The sequence below is a fragment of the Penicillium hispanicum genome (assembly GCF_028827665.1).
Source record: "Penicillium hispanicum strain IBT 35686 chromosome Unknown utg000001l_segment0_segment0, whole genome shotgun sequence".
Classification (NCBI taxonomy): domain Eukaryota; kingdom Fungi; phylum Ascomycota; class Eurotiomycetes; order Eurotiales; family Aspergillaceae; genus Penicillium; species Penicillium hispanicum.
In genome coordinates this window covers 4,495,692-4,514,784 of record NW_026623193.1, presented here as the reverse complement: position 1 = coordinate 4,514,784, position 19,093 = coordinate 4,495,692, and the positions used below count along the sequence as shown (strand labels likewise).

At 53.6% G+C, this 19,093-nt stretch overlaps 8 protein-coding genes across 8 annotated transcripts; 4 read left to right on the top strand and 4 right to left on the bottom strand.

Moving 5' to 3' along the window:
- Positions 1 to 1,103: 1,103 nt before the first annotated feature.
- On the bottom strand, positions 1,104 to 1,711 carry N7459_001699 (uncharacterized protein; the record flags this gene model as incomplete). The annotated part of the gene is made up of 2 exons (XM_056940884.1): positions 1,104 to 1,334; positions 1,439 to 1,711. 2 exons carry the CDS (start codon positions 1,709 to 1,711, stop codon positions 1,104 to 1,106), a joined length of 504 nt encoding a protein of 167 aa, XP_056805164.1.
- Positions 1,712 to 3,172: 1,461 nt separating this feature from the next.
- Positions 3,173 to 4,048, top strand: N7459_001698 (WW domain binding protein 11; the record flags this gene model as incomplete). The annotated part of the gene is made up of 1 exon (XM_056940883.1): positions 3,173 to 4,048. The coding sequence occupies one exon, from the start codon at positions 3,173 to 3,175 to the stop codon at positions 4,046 to 4,048; it is 876 nt and encodes a 291-aa protein (XP_056805163.1).
- A 412-nt stretch (positions 4,049 to 4,460) lies between these two features.
- On the bottom strand, positions 4,461 to 5,039 carry N7459_001697 (Glycoside hydrolase 18 protein; the record flags this gene model as incomplete). The annotated part of the gene is made up of 1 exon (XM_056940882.1): positions 4,461 to 5,039. The coding sequence occupies one exon, from the start codon at positions 5,037 to 5,039 to the stop codon at positions 4,461 to 4,463; it is 579 nt and encodes a 192-aa protein (XP_056805162.1).
- Positions 5,040 to 6,443: 1,404 nt separating this feature from the next.
- nimA (serine/threonine protein kinase nimA) lies at positions 6,444 to 8,731 on the bottom strand (the record flags this gene model as incomplete). The annotated part of the gene is made up of 3 exons (XM_056940881.1): positions 6,444 to 8,510; positions 8,570 to 8,622; positions 8,680 to 8,731. The coding sequence occupies 3 exons, from the start codon at positions 8,729 to 8,731 to the stop codon at positions 6,444 to 6,446; spliced, it is 2,172 nt and encodes a 723-aa protein (XP_056805161.1).
- Positions 8,732 to 9,264: 533 nt separating this feature from the next.
- On the top strand, positions 9,265 to 11,296 carry N7459_001695 (ankyrin repeat and BTB/POZ domain protein; the record flags this gene model as incomplete). The annotated part of the gene is made up of 3 exons (XM_056940880.1): positions 9,265 to 9,546; positions 9,625 to 9,710; positions 9,766 to 11,296. The coding sequence occupies 3 exons, from the start codon at positions 9,265 to 9,267 to the stop codon at positions 11,294 to 11,296; spliced, it is 1,899 nt and encodes a 632-aa protein (XP_056805160.1).
- Positions 11,297 to 11,972: 676 nt separating this feature from the next.
- On the bottom strand, positions 11,973 to 12,379 carry N7459_001694 (uncharacterized protein; the record flags this gene model as incomplete). The annotated part of the gene is made up of 2 exons (XM_056940879.1): positions 11,973 to 12,161; positions 12,266 to 12,379. The coding sequence occupies 2 exons, from the start codon at positions 12,377 to 12,379 to the stop codon at positions 11,973 to 11,975; spliced, it is 303 nt and encodes a 100-aa protein (XP_056805159.1).
- Positions 12,380 to 12,560: 181 nt separating this feature from the next.
- Positions 12,561 to 16,408, top strand: N7459_001693 (DNA repair ATPase SMC5; the record flags this gene model as incomplete). Its single annotated transcript, XM_056940878.1, has 6 exons — positions 12,561 to 12,989; positions 13,058 to 13,969; positions 14,024 to 14,914; positions 14,969 to 15,041; positions 15,101 to 15,228; positions 15,287 to 16,408. 6 exons carry the CDS (start codon positions 12,561 to 12,563, stop codon positions 16,406 to 16,408), a joined length of 3,555 nt encoding a protein of 1,184 aa, XP_056805158.1.
- Positions 16,409 to 16,597: 189 nt separating this feature from the next.
- N7459_001692 (uncharacterized protein) lies at positions 16,598 to 17,484 on the top strand (the record flags this gene model as incomplete). The annotated part of the gene is made up of 2 exons (XM_056940877.1): positions 16,598 to 16,900; positions 17,086 to 17,484. The coding sequence occupies 2 exons, from the start codon at positions 16,598 to 16,600 to the stop codon at positions 17,482 to 17,484; spliced, it is 702 nt and encodes a 233-aa protein (XP_056805157.1).
- Positions 17,485 to 19,093: the final 1,609 nt, after the last annotated feature.

Sequence of the window (19,093 nt, the reverse complement as noted above, 5' to 3'; positions counted from 1 at the left end):
ATACCCCACCAATTCATTGCTGATGGCCAATATTGGGATGGATCCAAGTGGCAGGTCTTACAGCCGGTGCTGGTGTTCTTCTCTGCATCAGACTCCTTTGGTCTCTGCTTCTGGGATATCCCTGGTGATTCGATCGCCGTGGTCCCCTGGTTGCCACTCAGGAATGAAGATATGTTTCAAATAAGCTTTATGGTCCTCACTCGTGCTCCAGTGGTTTGTGGCAGAACTTCCCAATCTGCGAGACGACTTCGTGGCCAACTACTCATCAAGCGGTAGAAAGCAATGCTCTAACACATGGTGGACTCCTCTGGGTATGTGAATGAGACAATTGCAAGCTGGGTCGGTGGAAGGGAACCGACTACGCATTGGAACAACACATGGCGAAAAGAAGGTGGTTATTTTGTTGAGCCAAGGTCAAACAAACAACCTGAACCGATGTACACAAAACATGCAGGGAGGGGAATCGAAACCACAGGAAGTCACATAGCAAGACATATCGAGACAAAGGGACCGAGTCATGTTTATGCGCGCCACAACAGCATTAAGAAAATCCATTGTCATGGTACTCGTGAAAGGCGGAGGGCCAATGGCCATCATGGAAACGAAAGCGCGACAAGAGGCATGAAAGTATAGTCGACCAGAAATGAAGAGAACCATCAAGCGCCATCAATATCACTACAATCTCATCCTATCCCCAGGCTCATCACTGACTCGCTGAGACCGAAAGGGCCGCGAGGCATATATGCAGTTCTTTCAGCTATAGGTCGTTCGGATATGCAAATCAAAGAAAGATAAATGAATCGTGGACAGAATCGAGGCGAAAGGAAATGTGTCCGCGAGGACGATAACCGTATATCGATGTGTTTTGTTTTGGGTGGTGTTGATTTTCGGAGTTGGTCTAGTTCCAAGGGTCTGTCGAGGTTAAGAGTGAAGTGTGGGGGATGCCTCTATAGAAGCATTGAGTACAAGGTAGAAGGGCAGAGGCAGCAAGCCAGGTCATAAGAAGTCAGGTATCACCATGGTTAAGGGGTTGCGCTTTGGGGCTGAATGGTTGTAGCAGGGAGTAAAAGGGATGGAAGGGTGGTGGATGGTAAACAGGTCGATCAGTGTCGCCGACGGGAGCTTTGGTTCATTTTATGATCCAATGTTTCAATTCGACGGCGGAAGGATTTCACAATGTCGCCGATGTGGGCGATCTTCGCCAGCTCGTTGTCCAAGTCGTTAATCTGGGTCATGATTGCACGGGTACGGGCGATCTCCGCATCCACATCATAGGCCGTCCTCCTTGCGCTATCAGAGCGATGGCTCACAGATTTTGCCATTTGGTCCTCTAACTATATGCGAACTGTCAGTGGTGGTCGTTCAACTAGAGAAAAATTGGAATAATGCAGGAAGAGCGCAAGGGAAAAGAAGAAAAAAAAAAAAAGGCACGACGCACTGCTCCGATCCGGTCACCGATACGAAGCTGCAGGTCATCCAGCTGGTGCGACAGCGCGCTCAAGCTGCCGGGATCCAGCAGTAAGCGGCCCTGGCTGCTGGCAGCACTGGCGGCGCGTGAGCTGGAGTTGCTGGTTCGGCCGGTTCCCCTGCCCCTGGATATGCCATTGCCAGCATGGCTGTTCTGCAAGGCAATCTGTTGCTGCTGTCGAAGGATCTGGATCTCGGAGGAGGTGAGGCCAAGCGAGGTGTCGGGGATCGAGGTTGCGGACATTTGGTCCCGGCAGAGACATGCTCCGACCGCGACAACAGTCTACGAGGTGCCGATCAAACTCGAGGAGAGGCCGAACGGACCGCGGGTCATGGTGGACGGGGGGAGGAGGGGGTCAAGAAGGACGGTGCGCAGTCAGACCGGAATGCGACTCGGGGTCGAATGGGAGGAGCGTTCTCATGAGAAGGGGAGGCGGAGAAGGAGAAGGGTGAGAAGGTGTGAGCCGCTGGATGTCGGCGGCAACTGAGCACAGCGCGCGGCTCGTGAGTCCCCCGTTCCACGGACGGCGATAAACCAGTGGGAGGTCGAGATTTATATCTTCGGTTGTTTGGGGCTCGGTGCTTGGGTCTTGAGGGTGGGAAGCACAGGCTCGACTTTGATACCTCGGACCCCCGAAGGCAGGAAAAAAGAAAGGAAAAAAGGAGGGGTTGTTTCGTCGCGGTGACTAGAATGACGCCGGGAAGGAGAGGAATTCGATGACCACCTCTTCGATAGATCTCGAATTTGTGGTCACTCGGGGGTATCTCTGGAGGGGGGTTTTGCCCTCTTGCATTTCTTGTTTTGCGAAGATGCAGAGAGGTATATTGCATCGACTATGGACTACGACCTACTAGGTACGTCGGCGGCCAAAAGATGCGCCCAAAGAAAATGAAATGACAACCTCCCAAGCTCGTAGATGCCCCATCGGGAATCCGCCTGTATAGATTCAGAACACAAGTACGACCAGCAGCGCCTATATAGATCGAGCAGATCGAGTAGATCGAGGATGATGGGATCCATCCCGTACCATGGAAAGCTCCCCGCCCACTCCGCCTTAGCTTCGCTGCTTTTTTCTCCCACGCGCATCCCTCGCCTTCTCGACTCTCCATCCTCGAACCCAACACGCGACGGCGACCCGCTGCCTAACCCGTGAGGCTGAAGCAACGGCGATTTCATTACTCGATTGGCAGACGCTGCGCCCGAGGGGCTTGCAGCCGACTTACAGACGCGCGCCCGCGAGTCTCCACGCAGTGGGAATAGCGCAGCCCTTCCAGCCTGTGAGCTTCGCCCATTCATTGCTCCGATCCCCAGCTCGTCCTGCACCCTCGTTCAACCCAACGGCCCGATTCGAGGCGATTGTACAGGAGTCGAAGGAAGGCTGACGCTTTGATCACGTATTGCTGCAGGTCTCTTGCATCCGCGACGCCAGACTTCTCGATCCCCACGCCGCTTGTGCCATACACGCCCTGCATTTCTTTCTCGTGTCCTTCACGTGAGAGTGCCTTTCAGAGTGAGCCCAGTCGGACGCACGACTCCGTCTGGAACGAAGAGGCTCTTTGCGACGGAGCTGACGACGCCATCCGAATCCGATTCGTGCTCCCTACACAACCGGTCGCAGACTTGGCAACACATCCTGGCATTGTGGATCTTGCCTGGACCCCGGCAACACACATAGCACATTATCCACTGGCATAGATATTCAATATGGCCAAGGACAAAGAGCGGTCAATGAACCCGGCGGCGGCGCAGCGGAAGCAGGACAAACAAAAGAGCCTGAAGAAGGGAAAGGCCGAGGCGCTGGTACGCCGGAATGAGAAGCTCGCGCGGCGGAATCCGGATCGCCTCCAGCGGCAAATCAACGATTTCAAAGCGATGGAGGAGTCGGGTCAACAATTACGGCCGCGGGACAAAGAGGTGCTCGAAGCACTGGAGCGGGATCTGCGGGCAGTCCTGAAGGCGCGGGAAGCGTTGGGCGATAAGGCACCCAGATTCTCCCACGGTGGGCGAGGCGGCGATCAGGGCCCCAGACGCGACGGGGGAGAGGGGGTGCTTGGAAAGCGCAGGAGAGATGCGGATTTAGGGCGCCACTTCGACCAGAGCGATAGCAGCGAGACCGATGAAGATGTACGGCGGATACCTATGCCACGAGATACACCCCCGCCCATTCCACGCCAACATCAGCGCAGGCGAGGCCCCGGGGGAGAGGCTCAAGAGTCCGAGCGCCGTGGACCCCATGCACTGCCGTCTAGACCGCCGGTGGTTGAGGCTAAGACCGTGTACGAAGCGAAGCCCGAGATCCGGGATCTACGGCACGAAGCCGTGAACAAGTTCATTCCCGCAGCGGTTCGGATGAAACAGGATTCGATAAGGGGGCAAGGAAAGCTACTGGAGCCAGAGGAAATGGACAAACTCGAGAAAGCTGGATACACAGCAGGTGTCGCCGAGGCCAGGACAGGCACACCAGCGGACCAACCGTCTGCAGCCGGTGACGAGCAACGGTCACTAGAAGAGGAGGAACAGCGGTTCAATCGGGAACTGAAGACTGTTCAGATGGAAGAGGTGGAAGACGAAGAAGCATAGAACTGGAAGGCCTTCAATGTAATATCATACATGCTCAACGCGTCGACACTGCAATCAACATGGCACGCCCCCAGAACTATCCCGGCCTGCTCAGTAACTAGGTCTAGTCGGCAGACGGCTCTATCATCATCAAAGGAGATGCCTAGGTCGTCCGAATTTACAGCGGGAACAAGGCCTCGAAGCCTAGCCGTATCTGCATGGTGAACCACGACAACGGCGATCATGGTCCACAACGCTGGGCAGCACGGCACTTAGCAGGCACCTGAATAGTTGATTGTTCTTTCATTGTTTTACAGATTATACTGTCAACCCCTAGGCGACCACGAACATCTTAGATACATGCGAATGGCCAACCCCAGTCCGTAATGATACCATATCAGACTCCTTCGAGTAACCGTAGACCATGATATGTTTAAATCAGGACTATAGCACCCACAGCAGCCCCAGCAACAGCCATCAAGGAACCAGTCAGCAAAGCACCCGCATTCGTCGGAGCCGGCTGAACAGTAGAACCGCCCGTGCTCGATGTATCACTGCTCGAAGCTCGCAGGCCAGTCGACGACTTCGGCGGCAATGTCGTCGCAGGAGTAGCGCTGCTCCCGGTAGCCGTCCGCGCCACAGTAGCGGTGGCACTGCTCTCAGAGGAAGCAGCATCCGACGTAGACGTAGAGTCAGAAGAGCCCACCGACTCGGTCGAACTCGCGCTAGCCGTTGCGACGGTGGAGGACGCGGAGACGGAGGGCGTCCAGCAGGAAAGGTAGGAGGTGGAGCGGGTTTCGGTGCCCGTGTAGAGAGGACAGCCAGGCACATCAGTCCTGGGAGGGGCTCGGCCACCACCGCAGTCGAGGGGATCGCATACCTCGCCGGTGTTGGGGTCGAACCAGTGCACGATGTTGTCGGCACAGCTGGTAAAGCTGTGGACGCCGCATTCGGCGAGGACGGTGCGTGCGAGTATCAGCGAGGATACTCCGACCAACAGTGTGGACTTCATGGTGTCTATGCAAAAGACAGGGATTCAAAGGAGATAAAAGTGAACTTCAAAACGAATGGAATCTCGTTGGGGAATGATTGACTGGAGCTCAGAAGAAACGAAACCAGGAAGACACGGCAATGATCTAAGCAGATATAGGAGGTAGCACTTTGTTCCTCTCATAAACAAATGAGTCACGGATAATGCCAAATTACAAGGTAGGATTTGCTTAATGTCTCTTCCACTTAGCCACGGGAATACCGTGTTACCGGGCGACTTGAAAGACTCAATTCGTCGTAGTCGGACCACTAAATCTTAGCGGATGGTATATACAACGCAGGGTCATAGCACTAGAAGACCCTTTTCTGGGTCCGCAATGGCCCCCATCTCGGAAGAGGGCAAAATTGCATTTGCGCCAGCCCTAAGGAGACAGACTCCCGCAGAACGGAGATGCGATTGGCTCGGATGGGGCTCGGATCAGAGTCTGGCGAAGAATCTCGCTCTTACCCGCTGCCAACTTACCCGTACGGGCAGCCAAGACGAACATGGATGCTGCTAGCTCCCTGCATGAAGTGCTAGAACATGGCCATTGCTTACTGAAAAAGAGTAAACTCGTGGAAGTGTCCACTCTGGGAGATTATTGCCGGGTGTGCGCGGTCCTTGGCAGCCCAGTCTAACTGAGATCTATAGCAGTCCTATAGACCGAGCTTCGGCATGTAAAGAAGTCACACAATCCAATCGAACAGGGACAGCAAGACGAACTCATCGGTTACGGGGTGCCGCGAGCAGACTGGCCCTGTTACATATGGAATTTGAAGTGGGGTGTAACATCAGGACTATACCATTCGACCCTTGGGGGCCTAAGTATATTCACAACGCTTGAGTTGAGGACGAGACGTTGGAAGGAGAGGATCTCCACGCAGAGAGCAGAACTAAGGCCTCGGCGTAAGTACGAGCTAAGAAAAGACACAAGCAAAAGACCAGAATGGGAAAGTAGAAGAACCGCTGTTCAAGGCTATTTCAGACAAAACAAGAGCTGACAGTGACCGTTAGGTGACTGATGCAAGAAATGCATGTACAAGAACTCCTCTTCCTGGGTAAATTAAAAAAGGCATCACGACGTCACAAAGGAAAGAATCTGTCTAGTTAGGGAGCAGGGTGTAGAGCGAAGCTCAACACGTAGAAACAACGGCACAGGCATATCAAACTCCGTGTCTTGCATGGCCGCAAAAGGTTCCCAAGCCACAACCGAACAACCCTAACTCCGTGACTGAACAAAGAGGTATGCGCAAGAAGTGAAGATCGAAACGACTGTCAAGAAATCAAAAAGTATTCTCAAGCAACCCATATGAAACGCCAAAGACACCCATGCCGCTCCAGAAGGTGCGAGACGCAAGAAAAGAAAATGACAGAGAAAATAAATGATCACCGAAGGTTGCGGATGACCTTCTTCCCACGAGCCAGGAAGGGACTGGGCATTTCATCACGCTCGGGGTCCCAGATAGCTGGGGGGTCGCGGTCAGAGCCCTTCAGGCTCGTAGGAGCAGTGGCGCGGGAGTCGCTGGCGCAGCGCTTGACTTCGTCCATGGGGCGGCCACCGGCTCGTGCCTGTGCAAGTTCAACCAAGGTACGACCACCCATGTTACGTTGCATGACAGCCTTGAACATTTCGTCGCCTCCGCCATTAACCTTGGAGGAGCCTTGCTTCGAGCTGTTCTTGCGGGTGGGAGACCCGGCATCCGCAGCGAGGTTGGCAGACGATGGGATCTTCGAAAGGCGTCGGTGAGGAGACTTGGCACGGGTTTCGCTCGAACCGTTGCGACTGTCCGACTGCGCGGAGGATGGGCCACCCGACATTTGAGGCAGGCGAGATCCATTGGATGGGAAAAGGGGAGGCTGTGTGCTGAGCTTCTGCATGAGCGCTGCGGTGTTCTGGCGCAGAAGAGGACGCGGTGGTGCCTTGAGTGGATCAGGCTTGACCTTCGGACGGGTTGGGGAGGGTAAATCGGGGGTATCGTCCTCATCGTCGTCGGAGTAAGCCAGAGTAGGCTCCCACTTGGCTTTGTTTCGCTCAGCCTCGGCGAAGATGTTACGAGAACCGCCAGCGGCCGAGGTACGGCGAGGGGAGAGGGAGAGCGAAGCGATTGAGATAGGCGAGGGCTCGGCCATTTGCACATCCACGGGGGATTCCACGACGGTCTTCGAGCGACAGAAGGGAGTACGAGTCTCCTTCTTGGGCCGCTTCTTGTCATTGGAAGTCGGCGACTCAAGCGATAGTTGGCTAATATCTGTGCTGGAGGGGGCATCGGTGTCATCGGTCATCATACCAGAAGATCGAGATCCTTGACCGCTGGTGCGTGAAGAGCGAGAGGAGTTTGAACCCTGCATGCTAGTCCGGAAGGGATCTTCGCGGGGATTGTTCAGTCGCTTGTGCTTCTCCAGCTCAATTGAAACCCTCTCTTGAACCTCCGACTCGAAGCGTTTGCGGAGTCGGTCCAGCTCATTTTGTACTTGTCGATCAATTTCTAGACGCGCTTTCACTTCCCACTCGCGACGGACGGTACTCTCAACTTCGGCCTTCATTTGCTGCTTCTCCTTCTCCATCCGGGCCACAGTCTGCTCCATCTCGCGGACTTTTTGGACGGCAACTTCTTCCCGTCGGCGCAAGGTCTTGCCCAGATCCACCACTTCCTTCTCCTTGCGCATCAGGCGAATGATGGGAAGGTTGATCAAGGCCGCGGTGTCCGGACGGTGGTCAGGGTTGACCCGTAAGCAACTTCCAATGACGTTCTTCAGTTCAGGAGAGTAATAATCCGGAAGAGGAGCAAATTTCCCTTCACGGATCTTCTGCACCAACTGGATGTGCGTACGAGCGTTGAAAGGGGGTTCCTTCTGGCAAAGCTCGTACATGATGCATCCCACAGCCCATATGTCCGAGCGCAGGGTGTACTTTTCGGCAGCACAGATTTCAGGGGACATGTAGAATGGCGTGCCGACGTAGGTGGAAGCAAAGTCGTGGGACTGCATTTGCTTGGAGAGGCCGAAGTCACCCAGCTTGACGGTGTTATCGCTTCCCAGGAAGATATTCTCAGGCTTGAGGTCGCGGTGAAGAATGGTGACCTGTCCCTGCTTGCCCTTGAGTCCAGAGGGCTTGGGCGGTGCACCTAGAATGTTTGATCCGACTTCCGCGGGATCCGCTCCATAGTGACACCGGTAAAGGGCTGTGATGAGCTGCGAGAGGATTCGCCAAACGAACTCCTCCTCCGCATACTTGTTGACCTTCTTCAGGTTCTTGATGACCATACTCAGATCTCCACCACCGCAGTATTCCATGTAAAGATAAAGGTCCTGGCTGGCCTTGAGGTGTTCCCGGTGGTAGTATGCGACAATGTTTGGGTGGCGGAGAGAGCTTAGAATGTTGAACTCGGCCGTGAGCTGTTCCCGCTCCTTCTGGGACATTTTGATGTAGTTGATTTCCTTCCGACATAGTATCTGTACTCCAGTTAGGATGGCTCGGCACCCACGATATCCCACGAAAAATGACCACTTACGAATCCATCTGTCTTCCGCTTGACCTTGCGAATGATGCCGAAGGAGCCACAGCCTGGTAGTAGAGGGTTAGTATTCAGCGTGAGACTTCCTTAGGATGAGACTGTCATACCAATCTTCTCCAAGATCTCATATTTGTCCGCCTCGGCCAAAGCAATCGCCATGGCTATAGATTGCTGTACACCTTGAACAAGACAATGGGAGGGTCACCGGGTTGAGATAGGGATAAGAGATGTGGCTCAATGGGTGGAGGGCATGGAAGGTGCAGCTCAGGAAGTCCCTGTCTTGTTAGTATAAGAGAGAATTGAAGAACGGTGAGGAGAAGATGTACAGTATGGGGATTGAAGGTCACTGGAGATCCTTTGGTGTTTGGACGATCCGTCGTTGCCGAGCAACGGCGGGTAATGACGCTTGTCCAGATGCAGTAGGCGGTCAGTACAGTCCGCCCTTTGCGCCGCTAACGCAGTAGTCTGGAATTAGTTGGGACACTATTTTCATGAAAAAGATCAATGAGAGAAGATACTGCGATGAATGGACTAGGAGTTGACTGCAAGTTGTCGTTTTGATCTGATCTGGGGAGTGTGGTCCGAAGTAAACAATGGGCGTGGCAGTAGACCGTATTGGGGGAGCAACGGGCAGCCCTAGGGTGGCATCATGTGATTCTTATCGATAGGCCCGCCAGTCCCGCATTTCCCGCATGTCACTCCTCCCACTTCTTGCAGTGGCGAGCTGCATTCGAGCCAAAATGGCAGAGAGGACAGTACTACGAAAGGATCAGCTGGAAATCAGCTTGCATAATGAGAAAAAGCTGATCCAAGAGGGGGCCATCAAGGATGACAATCCGCTGGACCTGAGTGAGCCGTTCCGGGAACTGTGCAGCGCTTGCCGGCAGGGCGATCTGAAAGTCTGCCAGGAGAAGATCATCGAAGGTGTCAATGTTAATGCAAGAGACCCTTATGATTATACACCTTTGATTCTGGTGAGTTTGGAGAGCACGTCTACCAAGTAGAACAATATCCCTGAACGTGGAGTAACCCAATATATATCGCGGGGATAGGCTAGTCTCTGCGGACACTATGAGGTTGCCCAGCTATTGTTGGAGTCTGGGGCACTGTGCGAACGAGATACTTTTCAGGGCGAAAGGTAGTTGAATTCATATCCCCGAGCACAAAGACACTAACAAATGACTTTGCTCTAGATGTCTGTATAACGCCCTGAACGACCGTATACGAAACCTTCTGCTCGAATACGATTATTCCAAGTCAACCGATCCGCTCCAGCCCCTTGCCGCACATATAACCTCCCTTCTTACCCGAGACTCACCCGTCACAGCTGATATCGTGGTGACCGCTGCCGATCAATCTCTTTATCTGCATAAATTCATCTTGGCCGCACGGTCTCCTTATTTCCGGAGCAAGTTGACCGCTACCCCGGAAACTGCGACATGGAAGCTCCCTAGCAACATTGCCCCTGAGGCATTCAGTGCGGCGATCAAATATGTTTACCTGGGTGAACCTCCGCGCGAGCTGCGAAGTGGACCTGGAACCGGGTTCACCGAGTCTGAAGTCTTTGCTGGGATCGATAAAATCTCCAAGTATTTAGAGATCCAGAGCCTGGTGGAAAGTATTCTGGACAGTGGGGATCGGCGACTGGCCAGACAAAGAAGAACTGTGGAGCTTACAAAGGGTCGGGATCAACTGGAAGAATGGTTCCGCGAGAATGTGCTCGGCAACAAGGTGGTTGTTGAAACTGCACAAGCGGGCAAGGTGAAGTGGGATCGAAACAATTCCATATTCGCAGACGTTTTGCTCCAAGCCGATGAGCTCCCCGACGAAGCCGAAGAAGGAGAGGCCCAAAAGTCAATATTGTTCCCATGTCATCGGGCAATGCTCCTTCGTTCCGAGTTTTTCCAGACTATGTTCTCGTCGCCTTTCCGCGAGGCGCATGTCAAGGATCAACTTCATGTCATTGATGTTGATTGCTCGCCAGAGGTGTTGGAAATCATTCTTACCTTCTTGTACACTGAGCGGGCTGACTTTGCGTTGGACATTGCTGTTGATGTTCTGTTTGCGGCTGATATGCTCTTCATCGAAAAGTTGAAGACCAAGGCTGCCGTTGTTATCAGCACTCTGGGCAGCGGAGGAATGTCGCAGGCAGAAGCGGCAAAGACTCGGGGCACGAAGGATGAGGATGATATTGATATCTACGCCATCATCCGGGCTGCCTGGGTGACTCGCGTCCAGCGATTGGAAGAGTTTGCGGCTCGGTTCCTTGCATACCGTTTGGAGGCTCATATAGATACCCCCGATTTCGCGGCACTTATCCAAGAATCGGCATCACGTATCCAAGCAAGACAGGAGACCGACTCCATTGAGCTGCTGGATGATATTCGATTCTACCTCAACGAGCGCTTCCGCTTGAGATTTGACGACGCTGGTCTGGATGAATTAATGGAAGAGCAGGTTCCACCTGAGCAGGGGGATGCCGCTACTCAGCCCGATGAAGAGGTGGCCAAGCTCACCGAAGGTGTCGATGCCCTCCAGGTTTCCACGGCCGCTGCCTCACAGGCAATGGCTGAACAGCGACACCAGCCACAGGGGCAGGTGCGTGAAATTCGTACTTTGGATGGTGTTGTTGTTGAGGACGAATTCTCCGAAGATGCCATGAACTACCAGATACTGATGGAAAAGCTGGACACCTTGCTGGAGAGTCTGAACTTGGACGCTTAGGCATTTCAGCGTACATATTGGTGGCCTGTGATGTTTTGGCACAGCAGTGCATTTTTGCCAGACTGGGACTTTACGACCATTGAACACCAGACATATTGGCCATATATATACATAACAACTATACATTCGGAAGACCAAAATTTAGAAATATACATTTTGCATGGACATATGTGATTCAAAGAGTGGGGTTGAGTGGCCGAAAATGCGTCCCTTCATAGCTCTCGTGTGGACTGAGAAGGATTCGTGGATATGGCCACGGAAATGTGACAATCTTAAGGCCCAAAACTCCGAGCAAATGCAAGAAAACCAAGACGGCCTGGTCAAGAAACGGTTATTGGCATGTCCAAGTCCAGGAGGACATGAGCAAAACTGCTGAAATGCCAGGTCCGACGCTGGGAAGGCCCGTTCCAGGCTCACTTGTCGGGGCAATAGCGGTCTATATCAGCAACCAGAGGTCCAGAGGCCACCAGCTGGTCCCAATAAAGATGATGGTCATGTATGCATCGGGAACGGTCACCTTGCATACCCGAATAGGAATAGACATCCGCAATGCTCGTTTTGGGAGAGGATTGCCTAACGGGTTCGTACAATCCAGACCGGGAGAGCTCGCTTGGTGTTCATGTTCAAGGGTTGGGGTAATTGCTTGGCCTTAAGAGGTGCAAAGCGACCAATGTTTTCATCGACTCCCTTGAGGCTGATCCCTATCATTTCCTTCCATCTTCCTTTGTTGTTTCTCTTGGATCCTCGTGTCCAAGTCACGGATCTGAGTCTCAAGCATGCCTTTCCGCGCAGTCAGATTGGAGCGCATACCCTGAAGAGCTGCCATTTGCTCATCAAAGGTCGCTTCCTGGCGTTTTCGCTTGTTCTAATCAACCAGATGAAAGTCAGAATATGACACCCCAAATACCATCGTGAACTTAGTCTAGACCTCCGTCGCCGAGAGAGTTGTGGAGAGTTGGTCTTGCTCACCTCAGCTATCTCTTGATTGGTCTTCAAGCCAGCTCCATACAAGCTACCAGCGATTGTGATAGAGGTCACAGCGGCCGTCAAGACCAACCGGCGCACATTTGCAGGCGAGGGCATCTTGAGCAGTGCGTGGTTGCTGTCCAGAGCGTGACGAAACAAAGAAAAAGTCCGGGGACTCACCGCCTACTCTGACGGGGCAGTATTGATCAAGACGCGTCCCCTCGCGTTTGACTTTCTGCATATCGGTGCTTCGCCATCTGCGCTTCTGATGGCCACTGGACATCACTAGGCCGAGAAGATGTCGTCTCGCAAATCCATCCCCCGCCGTCGACAACGAAGCGGGACTTCGGAGGATAGTGACGAGCCCGAATCCACTCAAGCCTCGCCGCCGTCGAGCAGCAAACGTCCTCGTCTGAGCCCCGCACAGGATGAAGAGAGCGAAAGCGATGCCAGCGCAAGCGATGATGACGAGCGAAGTGACGCGACCGGTTCCTCAGAAGAGCCTTCGATCCAAGCCCCCGCGCAACGAGCGATCGTACACCATGGCGTTGGACCCGGTGGTTACAAGCCGGGCGCGATCGTCCGCATCAAAGTGACCAATTTCGTGACCTACACGTCGGCTGAGTTCTTTCCAGGACCGAAGCTGAATATGGTTATCGGGCCAAACGGAACAGGCAAGAGTACTTTGGTCTGTGCGATTTGTCTAGGTTTAGGATGGGGCCCTCAGGTATGACAGCCCTCCATACTTCTACTGGAAATCGTGTTCTTTGTCATTGACGACTGATCGATACAAAGCACCTCGGGCGTGCCAAGGACCTCGGGGAGTTCGTGAAACATGGTTGCACGGAAGCTCAGATCGAAATCGAACTCTCAGGACCGCCGAAGATCTCCCAGAACCCGGTAATTCGTCGAACCATCAAGCGAGATGGAAACAAAAGTTCATTTACCGTGAACAATACAAGTGTCTCGCGGTCAGCGGTTTTGAAACTCGCGCAATCATTTGCGATCCAGGTCGACAATCTCTGCCAGTTCTTGCCTCAGGATAAAGTTGCCGAATTTGCCGCACTCACCCCAATCGAGCTCCTTTATTCTACACAGCGAGCAGCGGCTGGGCCGGAGATGACAGAATGGCATGATGCTTTGAAGAAGTTGAGAGCCGGGCAAAAGAAACTTGAAATTGACAACCGAGCCGACCAAGAGGTCCTGACGAACCTGGAGAACCGGCAAGAAATGCAGAGGGCCGATGTCGAGAGAATGCGACAGAGAGCTGATATTCAGCAAAAGATTGACAACCTTGAGTTTCTACGCCCAGTCGTTCAGTATAAGGACTACCACAAGACTTTCGAAGCGCTCAAAGAGAAGAAAGCTCGCCTCGAGCAGGAGCATGAACAGCTCAAAGCGGATCTTGAACCTGCTATGCGCGCTCTCACAGCCAAGCAGGGCTATATCGAGCAGATCAACCATGTGAGAGACCATCGCGAAGACAAGGTTAAGCGACTGTCCGAGACAGCCGAACAGCGTCGACAGGGAGTCGAGGCCTTGGAGGCCTCTATCAAGGACCTGAATGGACAGATTGAGGCGCAGAGGAAAAGCGGCCAAAAGCATAAAACCGAGGCTGCTACCGCGCAACAAAGCATAAACAGATTGAAACGGCAGCTGGAGGAAGAAGCTGTGGAGTTTGATCCCGACTACTACAATGAGCAACTGGTAGGTGTCTTCGTCTCAAATGTAGACCAAACCGCGCTGATGCTTTAATTTTAGAGAGCGAAACGACTCGATAAGCGTAACCTTGAAGCACAAGCCGCTGAGATTAAAGGCAGGCGACAACCAATCGCCGATGAAGCCCGTGAGGTGCAAAAGCGCCAGGAGGAAGCTGAACGTCAGCTTAAAAACCTGGACTCGCAGTCAGGTCGACAGGAATTTAAACTACACAGAGCCTCTCCAGACTCGCTCAAAGCGTACCAGTGGTTACTTGGTCACCAGGACAGATTCGAAAATGAGGTTTTCGGGCCACCCATGATGACTTGCTCGATCACCGATCCCAAGTACGCCGATGTCATCGAAACGCTGTTTCAAAAGGCAGACTTTTTGTCATTTACTGTGCAAAGCAAAAAGGATTTCAAAACGCTACAAAAAGCTCTCATCGAAGAACTGGGACTTTGGGACATCAACATGAGGACATGCGCGTTGTCACTTGAGTCCCTAAGGTCTCCATATTCCACCGAAGAACTCCAATCCCGTGGGTTTGATGGCTGGGCCAAGGACTATCTCCGTGGCCCTGCTCCAGTCCTGGCCATGCTTTGCAGCGAAAATCGACTGCACCAGACCCCTATTAGCCTGAAAGATATTTCAGACGACACGTACGCCCAAATGGAGAAAGGGCCTATCAATTCTTGGGTAGCAGGGCGAAATCATTATCTGGTGACTCGACGTCGAGAGTATGGACCCGATGCCCAATCGACTCGCGTGAAGCAGGTCAAGAATGCTCAAGTCTGGACTTCCCAGCCCGTGGATGTGTCTCTCAAGCAACAGTACCGGGAGACGATCCAGTCCTGCATCGACAAGAAGGACCAATTGGAGCATCAAATACAGAAAGAAAGAGACGCCTTGGCTGAACTACGGAGCACTTTCGAGCGTGTGGAAGAGGAAGTGGTATGTTGTCATCTTTCGGACTCTGACTGTTTTCTCTGTTAACCATGCTTGTAGAGAACTCTCGAGAACGAAAAGGCCGAGAAACAAACCGCACAGACGCAGTATCGAGCCCTGCCGGAGAAGATCGGTATGTTAAGATGACCCGAAGCCACCGTGTCTGGTTTTACAGCTAATGATACCCCGTAGCCCAACAACAAAACAAATATGAGAATATCCAGAAGCTCTTTGAGGAAGTCCGGGTCCGGGTAAGTAAGATTCGTGACGAGCAAGACGAGCTCGCTATTCAGAAATCCGAGGCTTCCATTCAGTATGCGGTAGGTCTCTCCACTGTACTAATTTACTACGCTGGGTGATGCGCTTACACTCTGTCAGGATGCTGTTGAGAAACTTCGAGGGGCTTTTGAAGAACTGATGCAAGTCGAAATGCGACATTTGGAAGCCACCTCTGATGTCCAGAATCTGAGGTATCGCTCCAATGACTGTGCAAAGATGCTGGAGCAGAAATCCCAAGAAGTGAGACAGGCTGTGACGGAATGGCAGGAAGGCCGCGCAAAAGGAAAACTGCTCATGCGTGAGGCCAAGAAAGCCTCAGAGGCGTCACATCGACGACCAGGTGGCCCAGAAGTTCAAGAATCGATCAGGACCCCTGACTACGACATGCACCAGCTCGATGCCGACATTGACTCTGAGAAGGCACGCCTGGAATTGACTCACGGAGGTAGTGCCAACATGATCAAGGAATTCGAGGAACGAGAACAACAAATACAAAAACTCCATAGCAAGCTCGCCGATTTCCAAAAGGAATTAACAGAATTCCAGCAGGCCATCAATGAGGTCCGCGGCAACTGGGAACCGAGACTGGATGTGCTGGTCAGTAAGATCAGCGACGCATTTTCGGATTCGTTCCAACGCATCGGCTGCGCCGGGCAGGTCAGCCTAGACAAAGTGGAAGACGAGGCCGGCGGCAGCGAATTCGACCAGTGGTCCATCCAGGTCCACGTCAAGTTCCGCGAGCATGAGAGTCTGTCACTCTTGGATTCCCATCGCCAGTCCGGCGGTGAGCGCGCCGTGAGCACAATCTTCTATCTGATGGCGCTCCAGTCGCTGTCTGCGTCTCCATTCCGGGTTGTCGACGAGATTAATCAGGGCATGGACCCACGGAATGAGCGCATGGTCCACGGTCGCCTGGTGGACATTGCTTGCGCGTCAGATGACTCCGGCGAGGCAGAAGATGAGGGCAATGCTGTCGGTGGCGGCGGCGGCGGTCAATATTTCCTGATCACGCCGAAGCTTCTTAGCCGACTGGTCTACAAGCCCGGGATGAGGGTGCTTTGTATCTACAGCGGCGAGCATATGCCCCATGACCATGGTAAGCTGGACTTTGGATTGGCCATCCGCAACATGAAGGCGATTGCGGGCTCCGGTGGAATGACGGCCGGCAAGGGCAAGGCTCGAGCGGTTGAGAACAATAACCACGTCGATGTCTATGCCTAGTGGAAGCTTTGGGGGGGTATTAGCGGTGTTTTTTACTTTTTTCTCCCTTGTTTCTGTTTGTTCCTAAGATACTCCATCTACAGCATGCTTTTTTTTTGGTGTTTGGCATACATACTGGCGATATCTTCGATTCCTCTTCTCATATTCAGGGAGGCCATCGACGATCAACCGCAAGGAGACTGACGCACGATGATTACATATGACGACCGGGAGCCCACCTCTCTATTGTTCCTTTTGCATTTCTTGGTAGCATTCTGCTCTGACACCCTTCGTCCTGTACACTTTCCGCTTACGCACCCGAGCACTCTTAACGAGCAGATCCAATCTTCGCGACCTTCCCAAGCGGGTATCGTGTCTGTGGAGAAGATCCCCACCCGCAACCCTGACCCTCCGGGCCTATTTGCTGCTTCCATGCTTTGGCTCCATGCATGCTCGGCCTCGCCGTGTCTGTGCACTCACCCCCCCCCCCTTCCGCCCCTTCCCAGCCCGTCGGTACTTGAGGGGAATCGGGGATTGGGGGGTTTAGGGAATCGGTAAGATCCCGAGGGGGCGTGGACCAGGTGTGACGAGGCTGCATCGGGTCAGGCGTTATTCTGTTCATGATCGATTATCTGTGGGCGATACTCCTAATTGTCGTCGGGCATACAGGTCGCAGATCGCAAACTGCACATCGCCAGACGCAAGACGCAAATCGCAGACTGCAGGCCATTGCCGATGGGGGCCTCTGTAGAACCTTCTCTCGGATGATCGAAGGATTCGAATCCATACTTGGATCGGATAAGACGACGAAAGAGGTCAAGATCAGACCCGCCTGTGCTGGCCAGCTCCTTGCAACCTCGCTTACGCTTGCTGCACCTTACTGCATCCGCGAGCATCAGCAGATCCTCGTGCACGAGTGCCGCTGCGTTAGCCGTGTCATGCAGATCGACCATCGGGCGGTTCCGCCGCAGATCACCACCTCCATCTCGGAGGTTTTGCTTGCCAATCGTTGGGCGACGTTAGGCATCCTTTCGCTACGGCCAACCTTAAATCAGTTGGGATTTTGTGGCTTCTTGGTCCCCTCATCTCTCTCCTAGTGCTCCCCTCACCCACAGACTCTGACCTGCCTATATAGGTGATTAGGAGCAGCTGCCGGGTGCAAGTGGCGTAATGCCACTTCGCCATGCGAGCCGTCTTCTAGTGTTCCCGCACAGGGCTGATCGACACTGCGCCTCATCTGCGCCGATTGAGGGGCTGGGGCGATTGGTCCAATATTCCACGATCCCGTCGTGGGAACCGCATGGAGTCCGCATGGCTGATCTGCTCCTTAGATGGAGAGAACAACAACCTTCTCATATGCACCATTCCGTACTCTGTACGAACCACGGACGCTAGATGATCTTGCTCCTCTACCCAACCCCCCAGGCGCTTTGACAAGAGAAGAGTCGACTCCGCATGTTTGGCGGGACTTCTCCTCTGGTACGCTATGACGAACAAGTTCTCCCCAGCCCCGGTGGGAGAAAGTCAACTCTGCAGTGCTACACGCTTTGTTGTCGGCATGGTTTCACCGCTCCTCTTGGAGCTATGCCATCCTGTGGGTGATTGTGTTTCGTTACCCCCTACGGAATATGACGCATCCAACCCCTCCTCTGCCAATCTTGGAATTGTCCACCGTAGACAACCGAGCGTGGTCGCTTCGAAATCCGGCCGCAGAGGACCCCGGTGGAGGAATCCGATGCGCCCACGCCAAAATGGCCGTTTCCCTTGCTTCAACGGTTAGGACCCTGTCCAGCGGCCCCAGCCGCCTCCCTGGACGCCTTCCATCCTGTAGGAATGCCGGAGTGCTCACGGTGGCTTGATTGTGTCTGTACCCCCGGGGCGTCGGGGGAGGCCAGCCCCCGGCACTTCCCAGCCCACGATGCATCATACCGGGATAGAGCGAACCAGGGAACGAGTCATGAATGCGCGGGCGCTTGGAGTCGGGACTCTTGATGTCCAAGATAGAAACAGGCCGGGCCAGCTATCGACCAGTTACCTAGGTACACTGCGTACATACGGAACGACTTAGTAAGCTACCACCAAGAACACTAATTTGGCGCTTCTCGATCCCCGTTTTCTCCAACGGCTCCAATAACGTGGGAGAGGCTTTCAAAGATATCTCTCCTTGGCATCGATGGGTCACCGCGGGCCGCCTGGTTACGCTGGTGTTCCGATCCCAGCGTCACACAACGTGTACAAATCTCTGCCATGAACGGGCAGAGAAATTCAGATCTGGCCGGATGACAACCTGCCTAAGCGAAGGAGGGGGGACCGGGGCAGGGCAACTGGTTGAAACCGACCCGCGAGGTGCCTTGCGGTATCGCTGGCGGCTGCAGAGTATTGACTCGTAGGAAAAAGGAAGTGAAGGTGAGCACGAGCACGAGTGCGCCCTGCGTGGTGAGGCGTGGTTTACAGTGTAGACGCACAGTTACACTTGTTCCCTGATTGAAGGGGCGACGGGCCCTTAAGCGGCAACATATACGTACATACAGCGCAGCAAAAAGCACAACCACCCAATCGAACTGCCCAGTCGCCCTCATGCTCCCACGCCGCATGGACGTGGATGCAACCGTGGGATGATCTGCTCCTGCAGGCGAGACGATGCGACCCGGGGGCGTGAGAACGACTCCGCCTCCTTCGCGCAGTGCAGTGATCCTACGAACATGA